The sequence below is a fragment of the Podarcis muralis genome, chromosome 10 (genome assembly GCF_964188315.1).
Source record: "Podarcis muralis chromosome 10, rPodMur119.hap1.1, whole genome shotgun sequence".
Classification (NCBI taxonomy): domain Eukaryota; kingdom Metazoa; phylum Chordata; class Lepidosauria; order Squamata; family Lacertidae; genus Podarcis; species Podarcis muralis.
In genome coordinates this window covers 51,570,087-51,594,239 of record NC_135664.1, presented here as the reverse complement: position 1 = coordinate 51,594,239, position 24,153 = coordinate 51,570,087, and the positions used below count along the sequence as shown (strand labels likewise).

The window sequence follows — 24,153 nt, the reverse complement described above, 5'->3', positions numbered from 1 at the left end:
ACAAATGACAGCTCCCAGAATCATTTGGGGGTAAGCCATGAGTGTTTAAATGTATGGTGCTTTAAATGTATGGTGTGAATGTGGTCTTAGTCTCTTACACAAAGCAGAATGAGTCTGTGGGCCTAATTTCACAAGAGGGCCATTTTGTGGAAAGGATGAAGGCTCTTGGGCCAATTCCATACACATATCACCCAGGGAACTACTAGCAAGTCCCAATGCCAAGGCCACCAGTCCTTCCATACACTTTCCTGGGCAGAGAGCCAGACCGACACAGTTTATTACATGAAGCAAAAGACAAGATGGCGCCCCATGCTCAATCCATGTACAGAGGCAGACTAGACTTGTAGGTAAATCTTGTGTCAGTCCTGAGAATGGAATGACATCTTCAAGGGCACCTGTGGGCAGCAGGCTAGTTTAGGAGGTGTATGACAGGGTTGTAGATGGCCAGGGTTCAAGAGGAGTTGGTGGGGTGTTGACCTTTAAAGCCCTGCGTGGCTTCGGCCCTGTATACCTGAAGGAACGTCTCCACTCCTATTGTTCAGCCTGGACACTGAAGTCCAACTCTGAGGGTCTTCTGGTGGTTCCTTCACTGCGAGAAGTGAAACAACAGGGAACCAGACAGAAAGTTGTTTTGGTAGTCATACGCACCGTGTGGAATGCCCTCCTGGCAGATGTAAAAGAGTTTTTAAAACTGCATAATTTTTTGTAGCCTTCTGCTTCAGGAAGCTTTTAATGCTTGATGTTATTGTTGTGGTTGTTGTTTTCCCCATATTTTTGTTGGAATCTTCCCAGATTGGCTGGGGCAACCCAGTCAGATAGGTGGGGTGTAAGGAATAAATAAATAAATGTTGTTGTTGGTATGCTGCATTCCCAGCACATGAGACCTGAGGTGATTGCCTCACTCTGCCTAATGGTTGGACCAGACTTGCCTGGGCAGATGCAATTAAAAGTTAAGTCATGTGATCTTACTTTAGTTAATCACTGTAGTTTATATTGATGGTAATGAGTATAAGGTGAACGTTTATAAATGACTAAAAAGTGTTTCCACAAGAGTTATGAAAATATAACACCTTTGGTTAATAAAAAGAGATATCAATCAGAGGCTAGAGAAACTGGGGGGGGGGGGGGGAATAACTCTTGCATCAAAAGAGATATATGTTGGGCTTGTTCCATAGTATAAACTATGCTGACTTCTTACTGTTTTGTTTACAGTGATTTAGTTATTCTTGGGTGGAGAAGGGAGCTAACCTTTGGCTGAGTTCATTTTTACTCCCCTTTTAAGGGTGGGCCTCCACCCACAATCCGTTTCTCATTACCCTGACCAAATAATGATACATAAGGGGGGGGGGGAAACAGTGTCAGTGTTATGTTCCTCCTGGTATGGTTTGTGGAAGCTGCCTCTGTTTGCTGTCCAGATGGATGGATTGACTTTGAAATGCCTGGCTCACTTCTTTCTAACACCGAGCAAAATAAACTTTAGGAAATAATGTTGAGATCAGCTACATCCTAGTTCTGCTCAGGCAGTTTGGGAGTGTCTAATATAGATGGAATCCATCATCATCAATAAAATAGCAACAACATCAGACTAGAAACTCAAAGTGTTTTTCCATCCCAGGAAACAGAGGCCCTCAAACATTTCTACTTTCTGATTTGTTATTTTGACCTTATTCGTTCCTGTTACGCAACATAAGCTACAGTATCCACACTGGACTCTTGCTGTGAGAGTCAACAAAAGCCTTTCCATCAGTTCTAGTTGTTCCAGTATGTTGACAGTAATATCTAGTGTGTTCATTGTTCATTTATTAATTGTAATTTTTAAAAATGGTTCTTGGACTCCCATTTTGGAATCCAACCCATTAGGAAGGGCCTTTGAAAAGCTCAGTGGCATTTCCTATTTGTGTGAACTTCCTGTCAGTTTCTTCTTTATTTACGTGTGCTGTGTGAAATCTAATCTATGTCGCTTCAGGTGAAATCTCATCTGAATTTCTGCAGGAAAATTATTGCATGTTATAATTAATATTTGCTCAGACATTTTCCCCTGGCAGATCAGTATGCTTGGGACAGGCATGACTAATTGCTGTCCCATAGAGGGAGACAAAATCTGCTACTTGTTTTCTTTATTTAATACATTCTTTAAAAAAAATAAACAGTAACAGAAAAAGGAGCAAACTTGAGAAAAGATGCACAAGAAAATGAATGCTGATGGTAACCATTGAGAGAGTAGCACATAAATCAGTAACATAAAATACAGAGTAGGAACCTGAACTGTCTCAAATCATAAACATTTCCAAATAAAACTATATTTTAAAGGGATCTGCTGACTCACTGTCTCTGATGTCAAATAGATTACAAATACATTTCTATTTCACCCTTCAAAAATATTGCACCCGAAGATGCAGGGTATCTGTCCTGGTCTACACTGTTTGCCTCTGAGCTCTACCCCCTTGTCCTGCCACTGGTCATGCCTTTACTTTCTGCAACCTCTTCTTAGTTCTGGACCTGGTCTCCTGAAGGTGCTGCAACCACTCCCACTGGCGAATTAGCTAATCCAGTGTGTCGAGAGCAGAAGAATTCCTGGGCAGCCAGTGTGCCAGGTTCAGGTGAAAAGCTTGTGGGTGAAGCATGTCACCTGCCAGGGCTGCCTCCAGGTTTGAGAAGGCCCTTGGCAAAGCGCCATCTTCTGGTGCCCTTTTTATGTCAGCGCCCCTCCTCCTATGTGGGCAAGCTTACCTGTGGCAGTGGAAGGCTGCTGTAAATGGTTACCTGTACTGCTTTCCCTCCCTTCTTGGAACTGCCTCTAAATGTGTTGCTTGCTGTGCTTTTAGCCCCTGGCTGTGTGAGTGTATCTCACTCTCTTGTGGGACTTCCCTGCCCAGCCTCTTCTAGGCTGTTTGGCTCACCTCTGCAGCTGACTGTTGAGCTAACAGCATGAGCAGGGAGCTGCTGCACCAGCTGTTTCTGACACACACACACACACACACACACGTGTGGCTGGTGCTTTACAAAGTACAGGATGGCAGGTCCCTGCCCCAAGGTACTTACAATCTAAAACCTTGAGTAAACGTAGGGTTACAGTGGATCTTGGTGGCACTGCAACATCTTTTGCTGTTTAAATAGTGGGCTTTATAGGCAAACCCCCAAGTGGCCATGCAAATGTCCTTCCTTTCCAATTGGTCACTGAAATACACTGAGATTGCTGAGTTTCTTCCCAGCCATGCGGAAGCATCAGGAGTACTAGATGCCATTGTTTTTAATGTCATCCCCCATTTGGGGCTTCTTGCTCTGAAACGGTTCCATTGTGTAGCGTGCACTATTGAGATGCTCTGTATTAAATCTGATAACCCAGCAGGGCCTGAGGTTTGACATCCTGGCTTAAAGGATAGATGACAGAAGGCTGGGGAAAACCTGCAGCCCTCTAGAGGTTGGGACTCCAACTCCCATCTGCCCCAGCTAGCAGGGGCAACAGTCAGGGACAGTGGGATTTGGAGCCAGCATCTGGAAGGCTACAGCTTCTGCATCCCAGTGCCAAGATATTTCTGGGAAGTGCTTCGTTTCCAGTTTAATGTAACCTGCATACAGTTTTCCCACAGTGAACTGCGTCCTCCAAGGCAGCTCAGGATTAAACATAAACTATCAATACACAGCATCATAATCATGATTGGGATGTATGTGTATTACAACCAGGCACCTCGAGGGCTCCTGTTCTGAGTTGGCGTTAGATAATCTTGGGCTGGTTAGGAAAGGCTCGAGCAAATCCATTACTCTGCACCACGCAGAGGCTCTTTTCCTTCACCCTCCTCCTTGTTTTGAAGTACGTGTTGCTGCGCCATCTGGGCTCCCCTGTAACTATGCATTCTGTAGCCAGTGCCAACGGTGCTCGGATCCCTTCACGCACTCCCCGCAGCCCCACAGCACACGTTAAGGAAAACGCATGAGACTACAGGTCCTCACCTGCAGAGGAGACGCCACACATCCCAGAAAGGTTTCCTGGCTCTGAGCTGGAATGCTAATATTTCAGGGCTGTAGTGTGCAAAGCAACTTGAAGGGGGGAGACGACAGGCACTCCGGCAAGAATCTGCAGCTGCCGCTGCTGCAGCCTTCGTATCTTGGTTTCTAATTTCTACTACCTGCTTCAGAGAAATAAATGCATGCCAAGTCTGGAATTTGTAGGGCTGGTCCAGCAAACGAAAATCACTGCTGCTCATTCCCACCGTCTATTTTGGATCAGCTAAATATATCCTGCGGGTTCCTCTCTCTCTCACTTTTGGCCCTATTTTTCCTTCCCCTCATATCTCTTCTCTCTCTCTCCCCGCACTTCTCAACTGCAGAGTAAGGGAGAAAGACAAATAAAATCACACTGGAGCGGGCTCTAGACAGCGACGAAGGAAACCCACCACCCACTTCCAGCTCAGCACACCCAAGCGAACGTGGGAGAGAGCGAGAAGGCTTGGAGAGCCTGTGGATCCCACTACGAATTCCAAAAAGAAGAGAGGGGGAGAAGGGGAGGGGAAAGTGACGCGAGGGGAGAGGGAGGGTTGGGTGGGAGAAAGGTAGCAATGAAATTAGCATCGGCGCTCCCATTGGATCTCTCTGCGTGCGATTTGCATTAGCCTCGCCTCTTCTCCCAGCCGCCCCTCCCGCCTCTGCCGTTCTTTGGTTGGCTTGGGTTTTGCGGGCTAGTGCAGTGCAGGAGTCAGGGAACCGAGGAGGAGACAAGCACCCGAGGCGGCCAGCGCTGCTGCTGCTGCCGCCGGGAGTTGGAGAAGAGACCGAGGGACCTTCGACGCAGCGATCCTTTGGCCGCGCTCGCTCGCGCGCTCTCTCCCATGCCTGTGCGCATCGCGTTTGCGGGTGGTGGCGGCGGCATTTCTTTATTTTGATCGCGAAGGAGCTGCTCTGCGCGCCTGCCAAAGCGAGGAAGCTGCGAAATAAGTACGTGAGAGAGGAGGAGGAGGAGGGCGCAGGTCTGTTACTTTCTCTTCTCAAAGTTTCCTGCTGGTGCAGTATGAAGTGCAGCGATGGCAAGGAGAGGTAAGACGGTGGTGAGGACGCTGGAAGATCTGACCCTCGACTCGGGTTATGGTGGTGCGGCAGACTCCGTCCGGTCCTCCAACTTGTCTCTGTGCTGCTCCGATTCCCCCCACGCGGCTCACCCCTATGGAGGAAACGGCTGGCAGCATCTAACTGACTCGATGCACAGTAGACACAACAGCTTTGACACCGTCAACACTGTCCTGGTGGAAGACTCCGAAGTGCTGGACTGCGCCGAGCAGCACTGCTCCAGGCTGCTGCCTGACCTTGAGGAGGTCCCCTGGAGCCTCGACGAGGTGGAGGCGGTTCTCCTCCTCCTGCAGCGCAAAGAGGCCAGGGGGCCGGTGGGGGTGGGCGCCGCCGCCGCCAGCTCCAGCAGCGTCGCCAGCTCCACCACCACCATCAGCAGCAGCAGCGGCGGCGGCGGCGGAGCCCCCCCTCCCAAAGATGCCCTGGCCAGACTCTCCACCTTGGTCAGCCGCGCGCTGGTCCGGCTGGCCCGGGAGGCTCAGCGCCTGAGCCTGCGCTTCGCCAAGTGCACCAGGTACGAGGTGCAGAGCGCCATGGAGATCGTCCTGGGCTGGAGCCTGGCTTCCAGCTGCACGGCGGCCGCCCTGGGCGCGCTCTCGCTCTACAACATGAGCAGCAGCGGCGGCGACCGCTTCAGCCGAGGCAAGTCGACCCGCTGCGGCCTCACCTTCTCGGTGGGCAAGTTCTACCGCTGGATGGTGGACAGCCGGGTGGCCGTGCGCATCCACGAGCACGCCGCCATCTACCTGACCGCCTGCATGGAGAACCTCTTCCGAGAGATCTACGCCAGGGTCCTGCAGCTGGGCGCCGGGGCCGCCGCGCCCCACCCCCAGCACCACCTCCACCACCTCCAGGCGCAACAGCACCCAAACAACCCCCCGCAGCTGCCGCCGCCGCCGCCGCCACCGCACCACCACCGGGGCCAGTGCTCGGGCGCCGCCGCCGCCGCTCTGCCTCCTCCGGCTCCTGGAGCAGCTCCTGCCGCCGCTTCGGACAACAAGGACCGAGAGAGCAGCGGCAGCAGCAGCGCCGCCGCCGCCGCCAACAACCACCACCACAGCAACGAAGCGCCAAAGTTTACGCTGGAGTCCCTGGAGCAGACGGTCAACAACGACTCGGAGCTGTGGGGGCTGCTGCAGCCTTACCAGCACCTCATCTGCGGGAAAAACGCCAGCGGTGAGTCAGGCGGGCGATGCGCAGGGCCCTGCCCACCTGTTGTTGTTGGAGTGCCAGGGACGGGCGGGGGGGAGAGGGCTGCAGGCGGGGCGCGCGCTTGGCTGGCGTGCGTGCTTGCCTGCGTGCGCGCAGCCTGCCCACTAGGGGTGGATGGGGGAGATGTCTGTGCACCTCCGAGGGCCACCCAGTAGGAGGGACACACGGTGTTTGGCCCTTACAGGAGAAGACCAAACATCTTGTGGGCGGGGAGTGGCCAAAGGATGACTTGTATGGGAGTTGCACCTGCAAAGTTTGCTTGCCATTATTAGACTGCAATCTTTATGCAGGCTTGTGGCTTCCAGAGCTGGTGGTCTTCTTGTTCGTTATGGAAGAGAAGCCTCAGTGAAGAGATGAGACTTGTGTCTAGGGTTGTGCTGTAAATCTGTACATGAACTTGGAGGCATTTCCAGTCACTTTTGTTGTGCTTACTTGGGAGTCAGCTCCCATTGAACTCATTATTTGCTTGTGAAAATTAATGGTATTTCCTGAGAGGTACCTTGGAGTTGTTGGGGTGGGGAGAGTGGCAGTGCAGTTGGGACGCTATTTCTCATCCACTGTTGTTGGTTTTACATCCATGCTCTTGATGCTAACCCTAAGTGGCTGAACTTGATTTCCACTTACCTGTAACAATGGAATAAGCTGCTCTCCCAAGGTTGCCAATTCACTCCTCTGACAGGGCTCCTGTGTAGCATGCCGGAGAGAAATGAGTTGCTACTCATCACCGAATCTCCATACAGGGAAAAGCTTCAATTTCTGCCTTCTGTGCAGCTGTTGAATAAGAAGGTCTCTTCCCTGCTCTGGAATGTGGCAGCTTCAGTCTACTGTTAATAGTGTTCTTGCATAAGGCTATACTTTGTGCCCAATTTTGATGGAGAGCTGTATTCTGTGGTTGTCTTTGGAGAAGGGCTGTACACTGTAAAGACAAGGTGTCAGGTGGTTCTAGAGAAGGTGGTATTCTGTTTCCTCTGATAGTATCTGTGTTGAAGCAGGCTGTGGGCTGCATACCTGTAATTGTTTTCAGTGGAGAGATGTACACCGCAATGCTAGTGCTGAGGAGAAAGCTTGTGAACTATGCTTATCTAAACTGCTCAGAGCTAAGGGTTGTGTGCTGTGCCCAGACATTTCTTGTGCAGTGATGCTCATGGCCATGTTGAATGTGGTTGTGCTTTGCACCCACTTGTGTAGTCACTAGGTAAAATGTAGTTCTGGTAAGAAATCTGAACAGAAGTGTTCCTGAAATATTGCCTCTTGCTCTGATAATGGTGTAGAAACGGTGACCTGTACTTCATGTCTACCTGTAGTGCATGGAGGTGGGTAATAGGGAAGCAGTTTTTTGGGGGGTGGTGGTAGGGGTGCTCAAGAGGGCTGTCTTTCTCCTGTACCCTGTATGATGCATTGTTGGGCATTCTGGGGGAATTATTCCACCTAGGTTGGCTTCATCACCATCTTAGATTTCTTGCATTCTTTTATTTGCAATGCTTCAGGGATCTGCTTTAAAATCTACCCATCTGTAAACCTGGCTGGCTTCTAGAATAATAACCTCCTTCTTAGGGGAAGGGCTATAGCTCAGGGGCAGAGCATCTGCCTTGCATACAGAAGGGCCCAGGTTCAATCCCTGGTATCTCCAGGCAGGGATAGTCTGAAATCTGGAGAGCCCACTGCCAGTCAGTGTAGACAGGTTTGTGCAATGGTTTGACTTGCTATAAGGCAGCTTTCTACGTTGTTCTCCTCAGCCTCCCTCAAACCTTCAGTATGTTACATTTATTTATTCATATTTTATATAGACCTCTGAATCATAAAGCCGTCTTAAGTGGTGTACACACTAAAATTATCAGTAAAACACAAATAAAATCAGCAAAATATTTTTAAAAGGCCAAGCATACAGAAAGCAATTGCAGTACGACATGGTTGGATAAAACAGTAAGCAAATAGTTGCATTAGCAACTGTTGGGGAGCTGGGCTCCTTGGTTTTACCAAATCCCACTGGACTTTGCACACTTTCCAGATGTGCCACAGCCAGTTAAGCAGCAGCTGATTTGGCATGCTACAAAAGGGGAAGGAATCCTCAGCCCAGGCGATGGGGAAAGTGCCAGCTCCCAGCTTCCCAGAGACTTCAGATTAACGACTTCAAAATGGCTTTGGATATGTCACTGATTAATCTTCGTTGCCACTACTCTAGTTCAGCCACACGAGGCTCATCCATACTGTTGTTTGAAGTGGATTATAAGCTTCCTGCACCTCCATTAATTTGCCATTGTCCATATGACCTCCTCCAAATTGCTATCTCCACACACTTTCCTCTCCCTCAGTCTGGATTTTCTCATACCAAGGATACTCTGGAAAGGGGAGGGTATGTGCAAATTTGTGCTCTTTCTTCAACAAAGGTAACCACAGAGGTACCAGCTGCAGCGAGTGCGTTGGGTGGAACAGGGCACTGCCCCACTGAGCTCAGTCTGCCCTTAGTTAGCTCCCATCTGTCTCCTTCCTCACTTACAACCAATCCAGAGAGTGGCTCTGCCTGCAGGTTTCCTCTTCCTTCATCTCAGTCGGGAGGAGGAAGGAGACAAAATTAGCTGGCCCTGCCTGTCATTGGCTTTGGCATCACCTACTGTAGGCTGCTCTGCCTTCTGTTTTACTAGTCCCAACGGGCACCAGCCACCACTGAGAGGTACTTTATGCTCCCTCTGTTCACAGCTGTGACGGTCACCATGTTTCTTGCCAGCTAGCTTGGAAGAGTTTTCCTGCTTGCCTAGCTAGTCTGGGGAAGTTTGTGGCTGTAGGTTTTACACTGAACAATGGAGGGCTGACATTATGCTTCACATCAAACCTTTTGCACACGTGGCACAGAAAGCACACGAGGACACTGAAATAGGAATGCGGCCCTTAACTGATCCTAAAAACTGGGTGCATGTGCATTCAAAAAGCCACTGCTATTGTCCCCATGCACGTGTGCACACAGCTCAAGGAAAGCTCAAGGTGTCCTCCAACTTGCAGGACAAGGCCTTTGAATCCTGTCCCATTTTTCCTTCTTCTCCTTAGTGGCTCACCAAAGTCAGAGCTTGGTGGTTGCCTTCAGGTTTGGGCTTGAGGCAATCATGAATAAACCCCACCCTGCTGCTTCCTCATTCCAGTTCCTTCCTATGTCCTCTTCATTTTGAGACTGCGAAGTAGGTTTTTATTTTTATTTTTAATGTGAGGTAGCAGTATAATTATTTTAAGAAACCTACCTTTTTACAAAAAAAATTCCTTCCAGTAGCACCTTAAAGACCAACTAAGTTAGTTCTTGGTATGAGCTTTCGTGTGCATGCACACTACCTTTTTACAGTCCCCAAGTCCTTTCTACCCCTTAACCTCTAACAATTTTAATGGAACATGGAAAAGCTGAGAACCTGGGATGGATACCAGCTTCTTCGTTGAATTTTGACCCTCTTTTCACTTTACCAGCCTCTTTCCCACTCATCTCTCTCCCCACTCCCATTTGTGAGCAAAGCACTGAACTGTTGGTGGCTACCCATAAGGTTTGAATCATACAGATCTAGGGATGTCTGGTGGGGGGAAGAGACCAGGACCAGGATTGTTATTATTATCTTCACTTGTGCATCTCCAGAAATGTGCACAGTTCTGTTAAGGACTGGTGGCGGAGGCAGGGGAAACTTCCTGACATTCCTGGCTTTTCCTTTTCAGTAGGTATGTGTGTGGATAAGGATAAAAAACACATGTGGTACTCCCTCCCCTCCCCCAGAAACTGCAGCTACAGTGGATGGCATGGTGGGAGGGAGGAAAGAGATATTTGGGGAGGGGGACGTCTCTGAGCATTATTTACATCTGCAGTGAACTCCAGGACCGAGTGTTTGGCTGAGTACCTCTGTTTTGTCTCCCTCTTCTGTGTATATTTTTGTAGAGGCTTCTCATGCGTTTGGGCTGCATATTGCGTATACACACACACACACACACACACACACACACACACACACACTTCAAAAGCCTTCGTTTTTCCACAGGAAATGGTAGAACTGTAACTGAAGCTGAGAGACAGAGAGAGAGAGAGGAGAAATAAAATTTTGTTACGTGGGAGCTGCTCAACGCAGTCTTTTGCTGGGAGATTTCATTCATGTCGCTGCTTGTTTACTGAAAGCTTCAGGCACAGAAGATGCAACAAAGCTGATGCATCAGCCTCCCTGGGATAGTTTTTCATCTTTTAAAAAAGGTGTCCAACCAAACTGTAATGCTTCTCCTCCCTGCCAACAAATCCAGACAGCTTCATAATGGGAAAGGCATTACAGTATGTTATTCAGATGCATGCATACTGTAGGTGCAGGGCTGCGGTATGAGCTTTCACGTTCAATGGGATCTAAGCTGTGTTTGCATTATTATGTGTGTCTCACCTCCACCAAGAGATGTACCCTTCTGATATAAACCTTGGGAGGCAAAACCAGAATCTGAACAAGCCAAGGTGCAGAATGGTGAAATCAAGGGAACCAAATTGAAGCAACTGATTGGAATCTCTTGTTCTGATACTCTGTTGTATTTTAAGATTCTTCTAAAGGGCACAAAAGGATATTTCATAATGACCGACTCATGTTTAACACTGTACAGTGTTAGCTTTCCTTTTGTTATTATGGCCCAGTTTGCACATAACACGAAGCCAAACCTAGCATGAATGAGCCAATGTTCAGGCTTCCGGTGAGGAGATTGTCGCTGCTTTGCTCCTCTCCAGTCATTCTGCTCCTGTGCTGATCTTAGACCATGGTTTGGCTTAGTGTGTCACCTAAGCCAGGGCTTGTGGCTTAGCTTTGTCCAGACGGCCAAACACAAGACCATCCATATACAGTTTAGCTTAGTTCGTAATGGCTCTGGTGGTGCAACAGATAAGCAAGTAGCATTATGAGACACAGCTGAAAGGAGGACCTTCTCATTTTACATTCATGGATCACCAGGGCAAGGTTTAGCTGTATCCCTTAGCTCATGCCGTATAAGTGAATGGTTAATATTCATTCCTATGGGGGAAATGAAAAAGCAGCATGTGACAAGATTATGCTTGCTAGCTCACTGTCCCAACCCTGCATGGCAATTCTAGGGCATGACTTCATTGATGGATGGGAGGGTGAGGGGTAGAGCAGAAGGATTCAGGTAAGGAGTAGAATCTTCCCATCCCTTCTAATCAAATTTAGCTAGTGTGAAATAATAGTGCATGCAATTAACAGTAAGAGTCCATCTGTCACTAGAATCAATGGCAAGACTTCCACTGATTACAATGGACCATGATCACACCATCTCTGTTGCAGCTTTCTCTAATATTTATGAATGGTCAAGAGTAATGCTAGCTGCTACTCAATGCACGTACCTCGCCATAGTCAATCTTCCCTTATTTGTAAGACAGAACCCTCCAGATGTTGTTGGACTACAATTTCCATTGGCCATGCCATTATATGTACATTCTAATTTTAACATACTTACCTCTTACAATATTTGTTGATTTCATCATACAAAGAGTTCTCCTTCAATCTAGCAGCTCAGCTCATGCAAAGCTTATTGTTAGAATCACCAGATGCAATGAGACCAGAGATTCTGTACCTCTTAATCATTGTGCAGAAGTAGAGGAAAATTCAGCAGTCACAGCTTTCCTGATCCCTGCATGATGAGTTGCACTCACTGAAGCTCCCTTGTATAAAGTTACAAGAGCTCTTCTACCCTTTGGTAGAATACACTATCTGTATTGCAGTGGCATGTTCTTGCAATGGAGGTTGCCTTGATCGTTCAGGCTTAGCATTTGCAAAGCTTTCTGTGCTATAGCGTTACTTAACATCACAACACTGGTGCATTAACCCTGGATTTTGGAGGTAGCTAAGTCTTACAGTACAATCCTATGTGTGTTTACTCAGATATTGAACTGGTTCAATGAGTTTTGCTGCAATATAAGTGTGCATAGGATTGGCAGCATGTTCATAGTAGAGCTAGTTAGTGGTTATAATAATGAATCTTGTCTTATTGGATACTCCTGCATTTGGCTTAATTTATTGCCAAACAGTACAATGCTATCTTATGTTAAAAGAATAATAGTGTTTAGAAGGCTTGCATGAAGTGTAAACATCTTTTCAGAAGATAAGAACAAAACCTAAAAGCAAAGGAGGTAGATAAGATTATTTCCCTTTGTTGAAAGCTCAGACATACTCTGAATTTTTAGAATACCATGTTCAGTTTCAGTTTCAGTTAATTGGTTCTCGTGGGAAACTTGCAGATTCTAGCTTCTCACAATTAACTCAAGGTGGTGTCAATTTACTCTTGGCAGAAAGCCCAGGTCTGCCTGACCTAGAAACTACTCTGATTGGTTAACGACCAGCACTCAACTCTGTTATCAAGGGTTTGCTAGCTCAGTTTGAAGTGAGGTGTTGTTAGGAGTAGAAGTGCTGTGTACGGTTTTGAGAGAGAGAGAAAGAGAGGGTTTATTTTGCTTTGTTTTGTATGCAGAAACTCTGCTGGTTTTATTTTCTCCTTTTAATAAATCCTGTAAATAGTTATTCTGAGTCTAGCTGACTAGTCATTACCGCCGCAACTAGCTTCCTCGCTGTGCAGGAAAACTCTGCTACGTTTGGGCTAAAGCCAGTAGGGCTATGCCTGACACTCCAAAGTTCCATGAGGTTATGGGCATTGTGCTGCCAGCCTGAGTTGCGGTGGTGTCAGCATCAACGGCGTTGGTTCCAGTAGTTCCAGAAGTTGTTGTTCCTGCTGGTGCAGCAGATGGACTCTGGCTGGTTCCTGACCGTGGTGAGCTGGTGACGCAGCGGACACAAGGACAACAGCTGCAGCGTGTGAGTGCTGGGTGCTGTGGTTCCTGTTTTCTCTCTCGGTGGTCGTGAGTAGCTGGTTCCGGGTTCCAGGGACATCGCTCTCAAGATGGCCTCACAACCAGTTCAGATGGCTTTTGAGCGTCTGAATGACTCCAATTACTTGCTGTGGTCGGAACGCATGCAGGCAGTGCTGCAGAGGGATCGTCTCTGGCAAGTGGTGAGTAAGTTTCCTGCAAAGCCTGATGATGAAGACCTCGATAAAGACCAAAGAGCAAGGGCCACAATTGTCTTGGGGCTGGAAGATTCCCAGTTGCCGTATGTGAGGGGAATCAAGACAGCTAGAGGTGTGTGGCAAGCACTTAAAGAACTCCATGTGCGTGAGACAGCGGTTTCCAAGCTGTTCATTCACAAGGCATTGTACAAGGCAATGTTACAGCCTGGGGTTACAATGCAGGAACACCTACACAGTTTACAGTTAAAGTTTGCTGCGCTACAGGAAAGAGACTGTGCGTTAGACCAGCAGGAGAAGGTGGCTATTATTTTGAGTTCTCTCCCGGAAAGCTGGGATAATTTAGTTTTGTCTCTAGAAGGCATGCAGGAGCATGATTTATCAGTCAGTTACGTTACTGGGCGTTTGATTGAAGAATGGCAGAAGAGGCAAGAAAGGTCGTTGGCTGCAGAGGCTTCTACAGGTGGGCGGTTTGGAAGGAGTTCTCAGGCCGTGCCAGAGGTGAAGCAAAAGCAGCGTACCGGTGAGAAGTCAGCGTTTGCTGTTAGGCGTTGTTTCCGATGTGGGTCTTCAGCGCATCTAAAACGACAATGTCCGGAGTTGGTCAAGTCTCAGTTGCCGGTGCAGGAGCAGAGACGAGATCAGCAGCAGCAGCAGCGTAAAAAGAAATTCTTCAAACAAAAACAGTCGGCTCAGCTGGTGACCGGCGAGGTCAAGATTGCTGATGAGAAACAAGCGGTCTGGGTGATCGATTCGGGAGCATCTCGCCACATCGTGAATTCAGATGAATTGTTTGTTTCCAAGAACTCAGCACAGCGTAGCCAGGTGGCTCTAGCAGACGGAAGTACTTCCGAAGTGATTTCGGGGGGTGCAGTTTTTGTTCCTTGTCTTCGTGAATGCCTGCAAAATGTACTTTGTGTGCCGTCATTAAGGAGCAATCTGATGTCTGTAGATTGTTTGCTAAAAGCTGGGTTTAAAGTGTATTTTGAAGGAGACAGTTGCATTATTAAGAAGGCTGGTGAGATTTTAGGCACTGCTAAGTCAGAGGGAGGCTTGTTTTGGCTTAAAGCAGGATCTCAAGTTGCAGCAGTAGTCAGTAAATCTCAGCCTGCAGTGAATAACAAAGCTATACATGACAACTGTGTGCACTTATTGCATAGGAAAATGGGGCATGCTTGCTGGAAAAGTGTACTAAAAATGTCTGAATTGGCTGATGGGGGTAATTTAAAGAGTTGTAACAAGTACCTTGATTGTAATGTGTGTAAAAAGGTTAAAACCCACAGAGTCTCTTACCCCAGAAGTGACAGAGTTAGTGAGTCACCGCTACAGCTGGTTCACATGGACGTAATTGGTCCATTTGCTGTAAGCAGGGGTGGATCGCGCTTTTCACTAACAATTGTGGATGACGCCACGCGTTACTCCTGGGTTTTCCCCATGAAGAATAAGGGTGACGTGTTCACTAAGTTTAAAGGCTGGGTGGCATCTGTGGAAAGATTTCTGTCCATTAAACTCAAAAGGATTCAGACGGACAGAGGTGGCGAATTTATGTCAAATGCTTTTAAAGATTGGTTACAAAAGCGTGGCATTGGGCATAGAAAAACGAATGCTTTTTCCCCAGAGGAGAATGGCGTTGCAGAGCGAAAAAACAGATCTTTACAAGATATGATGTTTGCCATGCTTGAAGATGCTGATTTGCCCATGTCTTATTGGGGGGAGAGCATGCTCACCGCGTGTTATCTCCAAAACAGGCTCTTTCATCAAACAATAGGTACAACCCCGTACTTTAAATTGTTTCAGAAAAAACCCAAAATTGACCATTTGCATGTGTTTGGATCAAAGGCCTGGGTATTAATTCCAAAACAAATGAGGAGGAAGGGAGATCCTAAGACCAAACAGTTAGTGTTTGTGGGTTACCAGGAGCTGGGAAAAGGTTTCCGTTTTGCTGAAGGGACAAATGGCATTGTGATCTCCAGGAATGCCAGTTTTTGTGAACATAGTGGCTGGGAGAGACTACATGCCAATACTGAGGTTTGGTTTGAACCTTCCCAGGAGCTTCATGACTCTGAAGGTAAACACAGAGAGTCAGAGTCTGAGGGGGAGGAAAGTTCAGATAAGAGCTCTCAAGAAAGTGGAGTTAGCCAAAGACCAGTTGCTATGCAACAAAAGAGAGGTCGTAGTTCTGAGGAGGAAAGTGGGTCAGAAGAAAAATTTTCTCCCAGAAGATCTAAAAGACAAAACAAAGGAGTGCCTCCGGTGCGTTTTTCCCCAGATACTGCAAATGTGTTTAGTGTAATTGCAGAACCCAAGAGTTTTCAGGAAGTGTTAAAGTTACCAAAAGAGGAGGCAGAGCTCTGGAAACAGGCAATGGAGGAAGAGATGTCCTCTCTGAATGAGCACAAGGTTTTTACACCAGTAGCAGCGCCTGAGGGGGCAAAGATTGTAGGCTGCAGGTGGGTGTACAAACTTAAACCTCTGGTGACAGGAGAGTACAAATACAAAGCTCGTTTAGTGGCTCAAGGATACTCTCAGAGGCCTGGAAAAGATTATGACGAGACTTTTTCCCCTACTGCTAAGGGGGACAGTGTAAGGCTGATTTTAACACTTGGAGCAAAGAGAAAACTCCTGTTAAACCATTTTGATATTCAGACTGCATATTTACATGCACCAATATCAGAAGACCTGTATCTAGCCGAACCGCCTGGTTATGAGACAGGTTCCAATAGAGTGTTAAAATTAAACAAAGCTCTATACGGTCTCAAACAGGCTGCAAGATCTTGGAACAAATGTTTCCATGAGGCCTTAGTGTCATTTGGTTTCAAGCAGAGTACAGCTGACAATTGTGTTTATGTACGTGGTACAGGCAGTGATCAAGAGTTTTGTCTGATTTATGTAGATGATGTTTTGTATGCATGCAAAACAGATAAACAAACTAAAAGGTTTGCCAAACAATTGTCCAGTAAGTTCAAAGTGAAAGACTTAGGCCCGGTTAGGACATATCTAGGGTTGGAAGTGTGCTGGGCCCAAGATGGCAGCTGCCTAATTAGTCAGCAGAACAAAGTTAAACAACTACTGACTACATACAGGATGCAGGATTGCAAAGGGGCAGTGGTGCCTATGGATCCAGGTTTCATAAAAACACTTCATATAGATGAGGGTCCTGAATTTGAACATCCTGATGTATATCATTCTGTAATTGGAAGTTTATTGTATCTAGCACAGTGGTCCAGACCTGATATTAGCTATGCAGTAGGCATATTAAGTAGATTGGTCTCAAAACCCACACTAAATGCCTGGAAAGGGGTAAAACAAGTTCTGAGATATCTCAAACAGACAATTGGCTATATGTTACAATTAAATTCTTCAGAGGATGAAATGTTGAGTTGCTACTGTGATAGTGACTGGGGAAATTTGCCGGATAGAAAATCTGTCACAGGACTAGTCATAATGGTCGGTGGAGCTTTAATCAGCTGGCGGTCACGCAAGCAAGACGTTGTAAGTGTGTCATCAACGGAATCAGAGTACGCCGCATTGAGTGAATTGTGCAACGAGGTGATTTATTTCAAGCATTTGTTAGCAGATTTAAATGTAAATTGTGGAGAACCAGTACAAGTTTACATTGATAATCAAGCTTGTATAACATTAAGTAAAACAGAGGGTTTCAAATCGCGTTCCAAACATATCTCTGTAAAATACCAAAATGTACGTTGCTGTGTACAAGACAATGTAATCACCTGTACTTATGTATCAAGTGAAGAAAATGTAGCAGATGTATTAACTAAACCACTGGCAAAGATAAAGAACAAGCGAATGTGCAAGGGTTTAGGTTTGCTGGAAAAATGATCTTCTACATAGGTGTATTTGGTGTTAATTGTTCAGCAGAATCTGTGAGGGGGTGTTCAGTTTCAGTTTCAGTTAATTGGTTCTCGTGGGAAACTTGCAGATTCTAGCTTCTCACAATTAACTCAAGGTGGTGTCAATTTACTCTTGGCAGAAAGCCCAGGTCTGCCTGACCTAGAAACTACTCTGATTGGTTAACGACCAGCACTCAACTCTGTTATCAAGGGTTTGCTAGCTCAGTTTGAAGTGAGGTGTTGTTAGGAGTAGAAGTGCTGTGTACGGTTTTGAGAGATAGAGAAAGAGAGGGTTTATTTTGCTTTGTTTTGTATGCAGAAACTCTGCTGGTTTTATTTTCTCCTTTTAATAAATCCTGTAAATAGTTATTCTGAGTCTAGCTGACTAGTCATTACCGCCGCAACTAGCTTCCTCGCTGTGCAGGAAAACTCTGCTACGTTTGGGCTAAAGCCAGTAGGGCTATGCCTGACACTCCAAAGTTCCATGATACCAAAAGGGAGGTTTCTGCCCCATATATCACCCTGATTCATGGCTAAATTCATACACCAGAAACTCTTTGGTTCAGGTACAGGTATGGAACATAAGGTAGTAGATCAAGGAATTGGCACAAAATTGGAATTGCATTAATCATGTTTTCACCCTGAACAAGTACAATGTATCTTTTCCATTCAAATATCTGATGAAGGAATAAAGGTGTATTTCATCATAATGAAGATTCTGCCAAGGCAGTTCTTTATAAAATTAAAAACAGCTGCCCTCACTTGGTTGCTTCTGTTTAACCCATTTCAGTCTTTTTGGTTTCTGCCTCTCCACTTCTGTGCTGCTCTTTTGTGTACTACTGTTGTTACTGTATTGTAGATGTGTGCTTTACTGTATTGTTTACAGAGTTGGGTGCCATTGGTAGAAAGCCAGGATACAAACAGTAATGAATAAAACAAAACACGAATTGATTTCATGGGCTGCCTAACAATTTTTGGGCACCATTCAAAGTGCTGATTACGACTTGGGACTAATATATTTAAAGGACTTATTGCTGATAAATGTAACCAACAGGACAGACCTTTCTGGTAGACATACAAAATAGGCATACTTAGTAGCAGTGCACAGACTGTAGAGTTCTTGGTTTTCAGAGATCCATTTATCACCCTCTTTTTGTTTTGGGTAGCTTTTGTTCTCTGCTTACCTTGATTTCCTTTGTTTGCACCTTCTGATACTTTTCTTTTTTTTAAGGCAGCTGCTTTGCTGTTTTTGTGATGGTTGTTGTTGTTTTTATAACGGAGTATGGCAGCCTTTGCTAACCTGTTGCCCTACTTTTGGACTAAAGCGCCTATCAGCCTTAGCCTGGCATGTTGACTGCCTTCACCAGGCTGGTGCCCTCCAAATCTGCATGTTGATCAGGGCTGATGGGAGTTGTAGTCCAAAACATTTGGAGGACACCAAGTTGAAGGCTGATGCATTTTTAATTGAGGTTAGTCAATAGCCACCTTGATGTATTTTTAATTGCTATTGAGTGCTCTGTGCTTCAAACTGGAAAAGCAGGTTAACAGTCTCATAATACTTAAACAGCTGATGAAGTGGACTGTAGTCTCAAAATGCTTGTGCTCTAAAAAATAAAGTGCATTAATCTTTAGGGTGCTACAAAGGCCAAGTCTTTTCATATTTAACCAGCTACTTCAAACGAAACATGGCTATGAACCTGGAAAGCATATAGTAACTTGTGTTCTTTGCCGACTATTGTTGCTGGAACTTTGGTCTGTAAAGGTGTTATCCAGTATGAAACCTGCTAGATCACTGAAGGTGCTCCAAGAGATGTTACATCCTGTGTCTCATACTATACCAGATCTTATACTAATGATGGCATAAGGAGGAGGAGACCAGTACTGTATGTGCATCAAATCCAAGATGTGCATTTATAGGTAATGCTTCCAGGTGAGGATTTGGAGCTTGTGTTCTCTTGCTTTTAAGTACAGTGGTACCTCAGGTTACATATGCTTCAGGTTACAGACTCCGCTAACCCAGAAATAATGCTTCAGGTTAAGAACTTTGCTTCAGGATAAGAACATAAATCGTGCTCCGGTGGCGCGGCGGCAGCAGGAGGCCCCATTAGCTAAAGTGGTGCTTCAGGTTAAGAACAGTGTCAGGTTAAGAACGGACCTCCAGAACGAATTAAGTACTTAACCCGAGGTACCACTGTGCTAGATATGGAAGACAGGTGAATGGGTCTGTCATTATATTACATACCCCAGCTGTGGAAAATCTCCACTGCTTTGTTCTCTTATCATGTTTTTCTTTCCTTGGTCCTCCAGGAGTAATGAAGTCATAATAGCTTACAATTTTATTGGGCTGCTGCTAGTCCCCTAAGGTATAGCTGGGATTCTTTAAAGGTGAACATACCTATTTCACACTTTCCAAAACAATATGCGAACTGGAACACAAGCCCTCCTTCAAAATTGGCATTTAGACGAATTTTGCAATGTAGTTCTCTAGCAAAATAGAGCAAGCAAATATGCATCTACTAGCCATAAGTGTGCATATAGTACTACTGCAAATATATAATATATGCATTATATTAGGGGGGAATCCTTTGCAAAAGAAATGTGTACATTAGGAGATGTTCACACTAAAATGCTAATGAAATAATGCTGTAAAAAATATCACAAAGGGAATGCAGAGAACTAAAGAGTGGGGAAATGTGAAACAGAGAGAAACTGAAACTGACAGGTTTGCCCATCTCTGAGGACTAGCTATGTGCAATACGAGTAAGAGACACAAGCATAGTGTGGGGTCTGATATCACTGAACTAGCGTGACATCATGTGGGCTGAGCTGGCATATGGTGAAGCAGTAGCATGCTCACAAAACTGTGGTTAATAGCTTGGCTTGATGGAAAATATGACTTTGGCTTGAAGCACATCTATGACTTGTGCACAGTCAAAATCTACCACTGCACATATTCATTTGTGAAAGTAAGAGAGGTGTTTTTTCTCTATCAAGCCCTTAGCAAGAATATTAGACCTACAAACACTGGTATGCATGGGTGTGTGGAATCCATGGGGAAGTTCCTTTGCACAGTTTCCCACTGAAGTGAATCGCTTTTGTGCAAAAATGTTTCCCCCCCCAAAATAAAAAACTTAGTCCTTATTAATTTCAGTGGGGCTTGCACACAGGGTGGGTTGTTTTCAGAATGTTTGTGTCTGAATGTTTGTGTATCCTGGGAATACAACTTGCAATCAATTTCCCTTCGCATATTCTTAAGAAGGTTGGCCTGGTAAGCTGCTTGAAGACGGGTAGCTTTTGTAACATTTGGGTGGTGGGATGAACATCTTCGGTTGTGTGTCTGAGAAACACTTTAAAAGCTGTAAAATTATGCATAGTAGCTACCTCCTTGTATCGTTGATGAGAACTGCACATGTCCCTGAAAAGTCACCAAGTGGCCTAATTCTGATTGGGACTGTAGCACATGGGGAGAGGCGCATAGAACTCTTCCACTTGCCCTGCCACTTTCTCCAGGAAAACCCCAATGTTTACCACTGAATTGGAACAAACGTCAATGGGATTGATGTTTGCTCTGATTTAGTGCTAGTGGACAACTGTTATGCCTTTCCTCCACACACTGTGGTTCTGATGAAAACTATTCCTTACAGAAGCTTTTATTTGACTTGGAAAGGAAGCTCCTGGTGGTTCCTGATTTTGAGAAGCCCCTGTTGCTTCCACCCCTCCTGCACCCAATCCCACTAGGGCTGGCCGAACCACCAGGCAGAGTGAGGTGGCTGCATGTGGTTGCAGATGATGGGTGGTGATTGGAGCCCCTGTTCTTGATCTCCCTAATCTCCAGAGCCAGCACCCTGGAGTTGGCAGTGGCTGTTCATTGCTGACCTGGGCTAGGTTGCTTATCTTGCCTATTCATTTTCTCCCAATGCCTCACAGACTGTTAGAATTCCTGCTCCGTGATTGCAGTCATGTGATTTTTGTCTATCACATGACGGTGTATGTTTTGACTCCACAAAGTGGGAAGTGATGGAGACAGGATGCTTGTGTTACTGTGTTCCATGAAGTGGGGCTATTTTCCTTTGTTCTTTCTCTTTGCTGTCTGATGCTAGAGAGAGAGGGAGCCATGTTGCAGTGCTCCGTGTGTGTTTATATGTAAATAAAGTAGATTAGCCAAAATGCTGAGGTTGCTGAGGTCTGTCACGTGAACTGCAAAGACTCTGCAGATCCCTAAGTGTGCTGGTGTCTGTTGGCATTGGTTGCTGTGATATTCGGGCAGAAGAAAGCTTTTTGAAGCTCCCGAACGAACGACCAGGAGGGAGAGAACATGCCAGTCGGGCATGTGTCTCTGCCAGGGTCCTACTTGAGAGTAGGATGAGCTCCTGACACAGACATCACTGGGGGGGTGGAGACCCCTTGACCCGAGTGAGCAGGCATTGTGTCTGCCTGGTACTTAAAATGGCATCGCAAATGCGTATACATTCTCTGGTGACGTGTTGTTATGCTGTTGCCAACCTGTTACAACATTTGTTTGAGCAGCCTGGGATCAGGTGCCAGGTGGAGTAGCGAGTGAGTGGGTGTAAGAAATTGGAGGACAGAGGCACGTGTGACACCTGGCCTTCCAGGGCCTCCTCCTCTCCCCTTCTAGCCTTCTGCCCTCAGGTGTGGTGGAGGATGCTCTCTCATTGCCAGTGTTGAAGCAAGATTCAGTGGCCAGTCTGTTTGGCTCCTGGATGTGGAATTTGCTCTTTGCTTCAGCTAGCAAAATGTATTGGGGGGTGCCATGCCTCTCACACTGTCCAACAGAGCCCAGCAATCCTCCAGAGATGCTCTTCTTTTTTAAGGGTGTGGGTGTGTGTGTGCGCGCGCAGGTGGCAGCAGTGGAGTAGAGAGGATGGGAAAGTCCCCTTCTACAGGCTTTATTCCTCTTCAGCATCTCTGGATCCAAGCCATTGTATTATTTAAACCTTTGTTCAAAAATTAAGTTATCGTTTAAAAAATCAATTAATATTTAAAGCACTGCTTGATGGAAGTTCAAGCAGAGAGATTAATAGCAGTGCAAACTTAACAGTATATTGTTGGATTTGGCAGCTGCAAAATGAGAGGGTCTGAAAATCTCTCCTATCCTTCCAGTGTCCTTTGTAAGAGAGTGAATTATGCAAGCAAAGCATGTGAACTCATGTGTACAAACACAAAATCTGAAAAATTGTACCTACTGCTTTACTTGTCAAATGATTTCCTGTCTATTGAGCCAGTCTGCTATGAAAAACGTAATAGATTGCATGTCTTTTCAGCTTGGTCGAGCCAAACTGATTTTCACAGAGGTAAGGAATTCCTAAGCTGTTCAGACAAATATCAGTGCAGACAGCTCATTTAAAGAAATCCTCTGCTTTGTTCATAACACATCATCAGCATTGTCCAGAGGATCTGAGGCCCCAAATAGCCCTCCATTGCTTTCCTAAAGCAACCTGGTCCAGTTGCACTTGGAGTTCTGAAAAATGACATGTTATATAAGGACCTTGTTAGGCAAAGAGAGGCAGCTAAATAGGGTGACAGGAAGGGGCAGCAAACTGAGACTTGTTTAATGTATTGTTCTTGCATTTTTACTGCCAGGGAGGTGGAGATGTGCCTGTGGGAATTTTTTTGCCTAAGGTGCCAAAGCAACCTTTCCTGTGCCTTGAAACTTTGCATTGTGACTTTGGGAAGGGGGTGCCATTTTGTATTGTCTTTTTTAGTCCTGGTACCACCAATAAATTTCAAGGATTGGTAGGGCATTTAAGAAGGGGGAAACTGGAGTCACTTACTGAAAATTGAGAGCGGTGGGACGTAAAAAAAAACAACAATCACTATGGCGGAAGAAGAAAAAGGTAATTTAATTTTGCCCTGGGCACTCAGACTGTGTAGCTGTTTCAGTGCTACTGGGCAGAAACCTAGGAAACTCTCTGAAGACAAAACATAATAAAAGTGCAAGGAAGGTGGTGTAGTAAAACAACTCAGAAGTGCCTTCTTGGTGACCCCCACAAGTGGCATGTCTGATACTAAAGAAGTTCAAAGCATGAATACAGGCAGTGCTTTTTCCCCCCTCTAAAAAAATGGGTACTTCATTTTGACACAAGAAAACCACCATTTTATAGTTCAAATCGGGAAAAATAAATACAGTAAATAGACAAAAGTACAAAGATTCACAAAATGTTTAGAGGGATACGTACCCCTACGTCCCCCCAGAAAAAAGCACTGAATACAGGTCTGATGGCTGGTGAGGACTGTAGCTCAGTGGTAGAGCATATGTGTCACATTGACAAGGTGCCCCATTCAGTTTGTAGCATCTCCACTTAAAAGCATCCAGTAGTAACTGGATCAGCATAGGCAGTTTGACTATGACTGCCATCATATCTGGCCATTGGCCATGGTGTCTGGGGCTGATGGGAGCTGAAACTTGACATTATGTGGAGTGAACCACATTGGCAACTTCTAGTCTAGATGGACAAATAATCTGGCCTGGTATAAGGCAGGTTCCTGTAACTGCTCAATATCTCAAACTTACATTCCCAGAAATTTGTGTGTGAAGATGGGCAGTGTCTGAATGGGTGGTTGAGTACCAGCTCCAGTTGTCCTTCCCAATTAAGTTTGCCCACCTTTCCCCTTTGGTCCATACTTCCTCTGTTCCTCCATTTCTTTAGATTCTTGTCTTTGTACCTTCTTCGCCCAAATCCTGTACTGTCACTCAGTTGCTCTCCAGACAGTGACTGTGTTAGTGCTACTGTGGTCCAGACAATATCACAGTTAGACTACTGTAAGGCACTGTATGTGGGCTACTGATGTTCTTGGTTTGGAAGCTGTAGCTAGTACAGAATGCAGCAGCTAGGGTGCTCAGTGAGACCCATAGTTATATACACACCACAGCTGTGCTGAAATAACTGCGCTGCCTGCCTGTTAGGTATCAAGCCATGTTCAAGTTTTCATTACTGATGTGTAAAGCTCTAAATAGCTTGGGATCTGGAAACCTAAGAGACCACCTTCC

The 24,153-nt window shown here is 45.9% G+C and overlaps 1 protein-coding gene across 5 annotated transcripts in view; it reads left to right on the top strand.

Annotated features, from left to right (window-relative positions):
- Positions 1-4,634: 4,634 nt before the first annotated feature.
- Positions 4,635-24,153, top strand: part of ABTB3 (ankyrin repeat and BTB domain containing 3) — a 205,072-nt gene continuing 185,553 nt past the window's right edge. For all 5 annotated transcript variants that reach the window (XM_077935019.1, XM_028747624.2, XM_077935017.1 and 2 more), the window contains exon 1: positions 4,635-6,237. In XM_077935019.1, the coding sequence (XP_077791145.1) occupies positions 5,019-6,237 (1,219 nt within the window). In that variant the 5' untranslated portion in view covers positions 4,635-5,018. The remainder of the gene's footprint in view (positions 6,238-24,153) is intronic.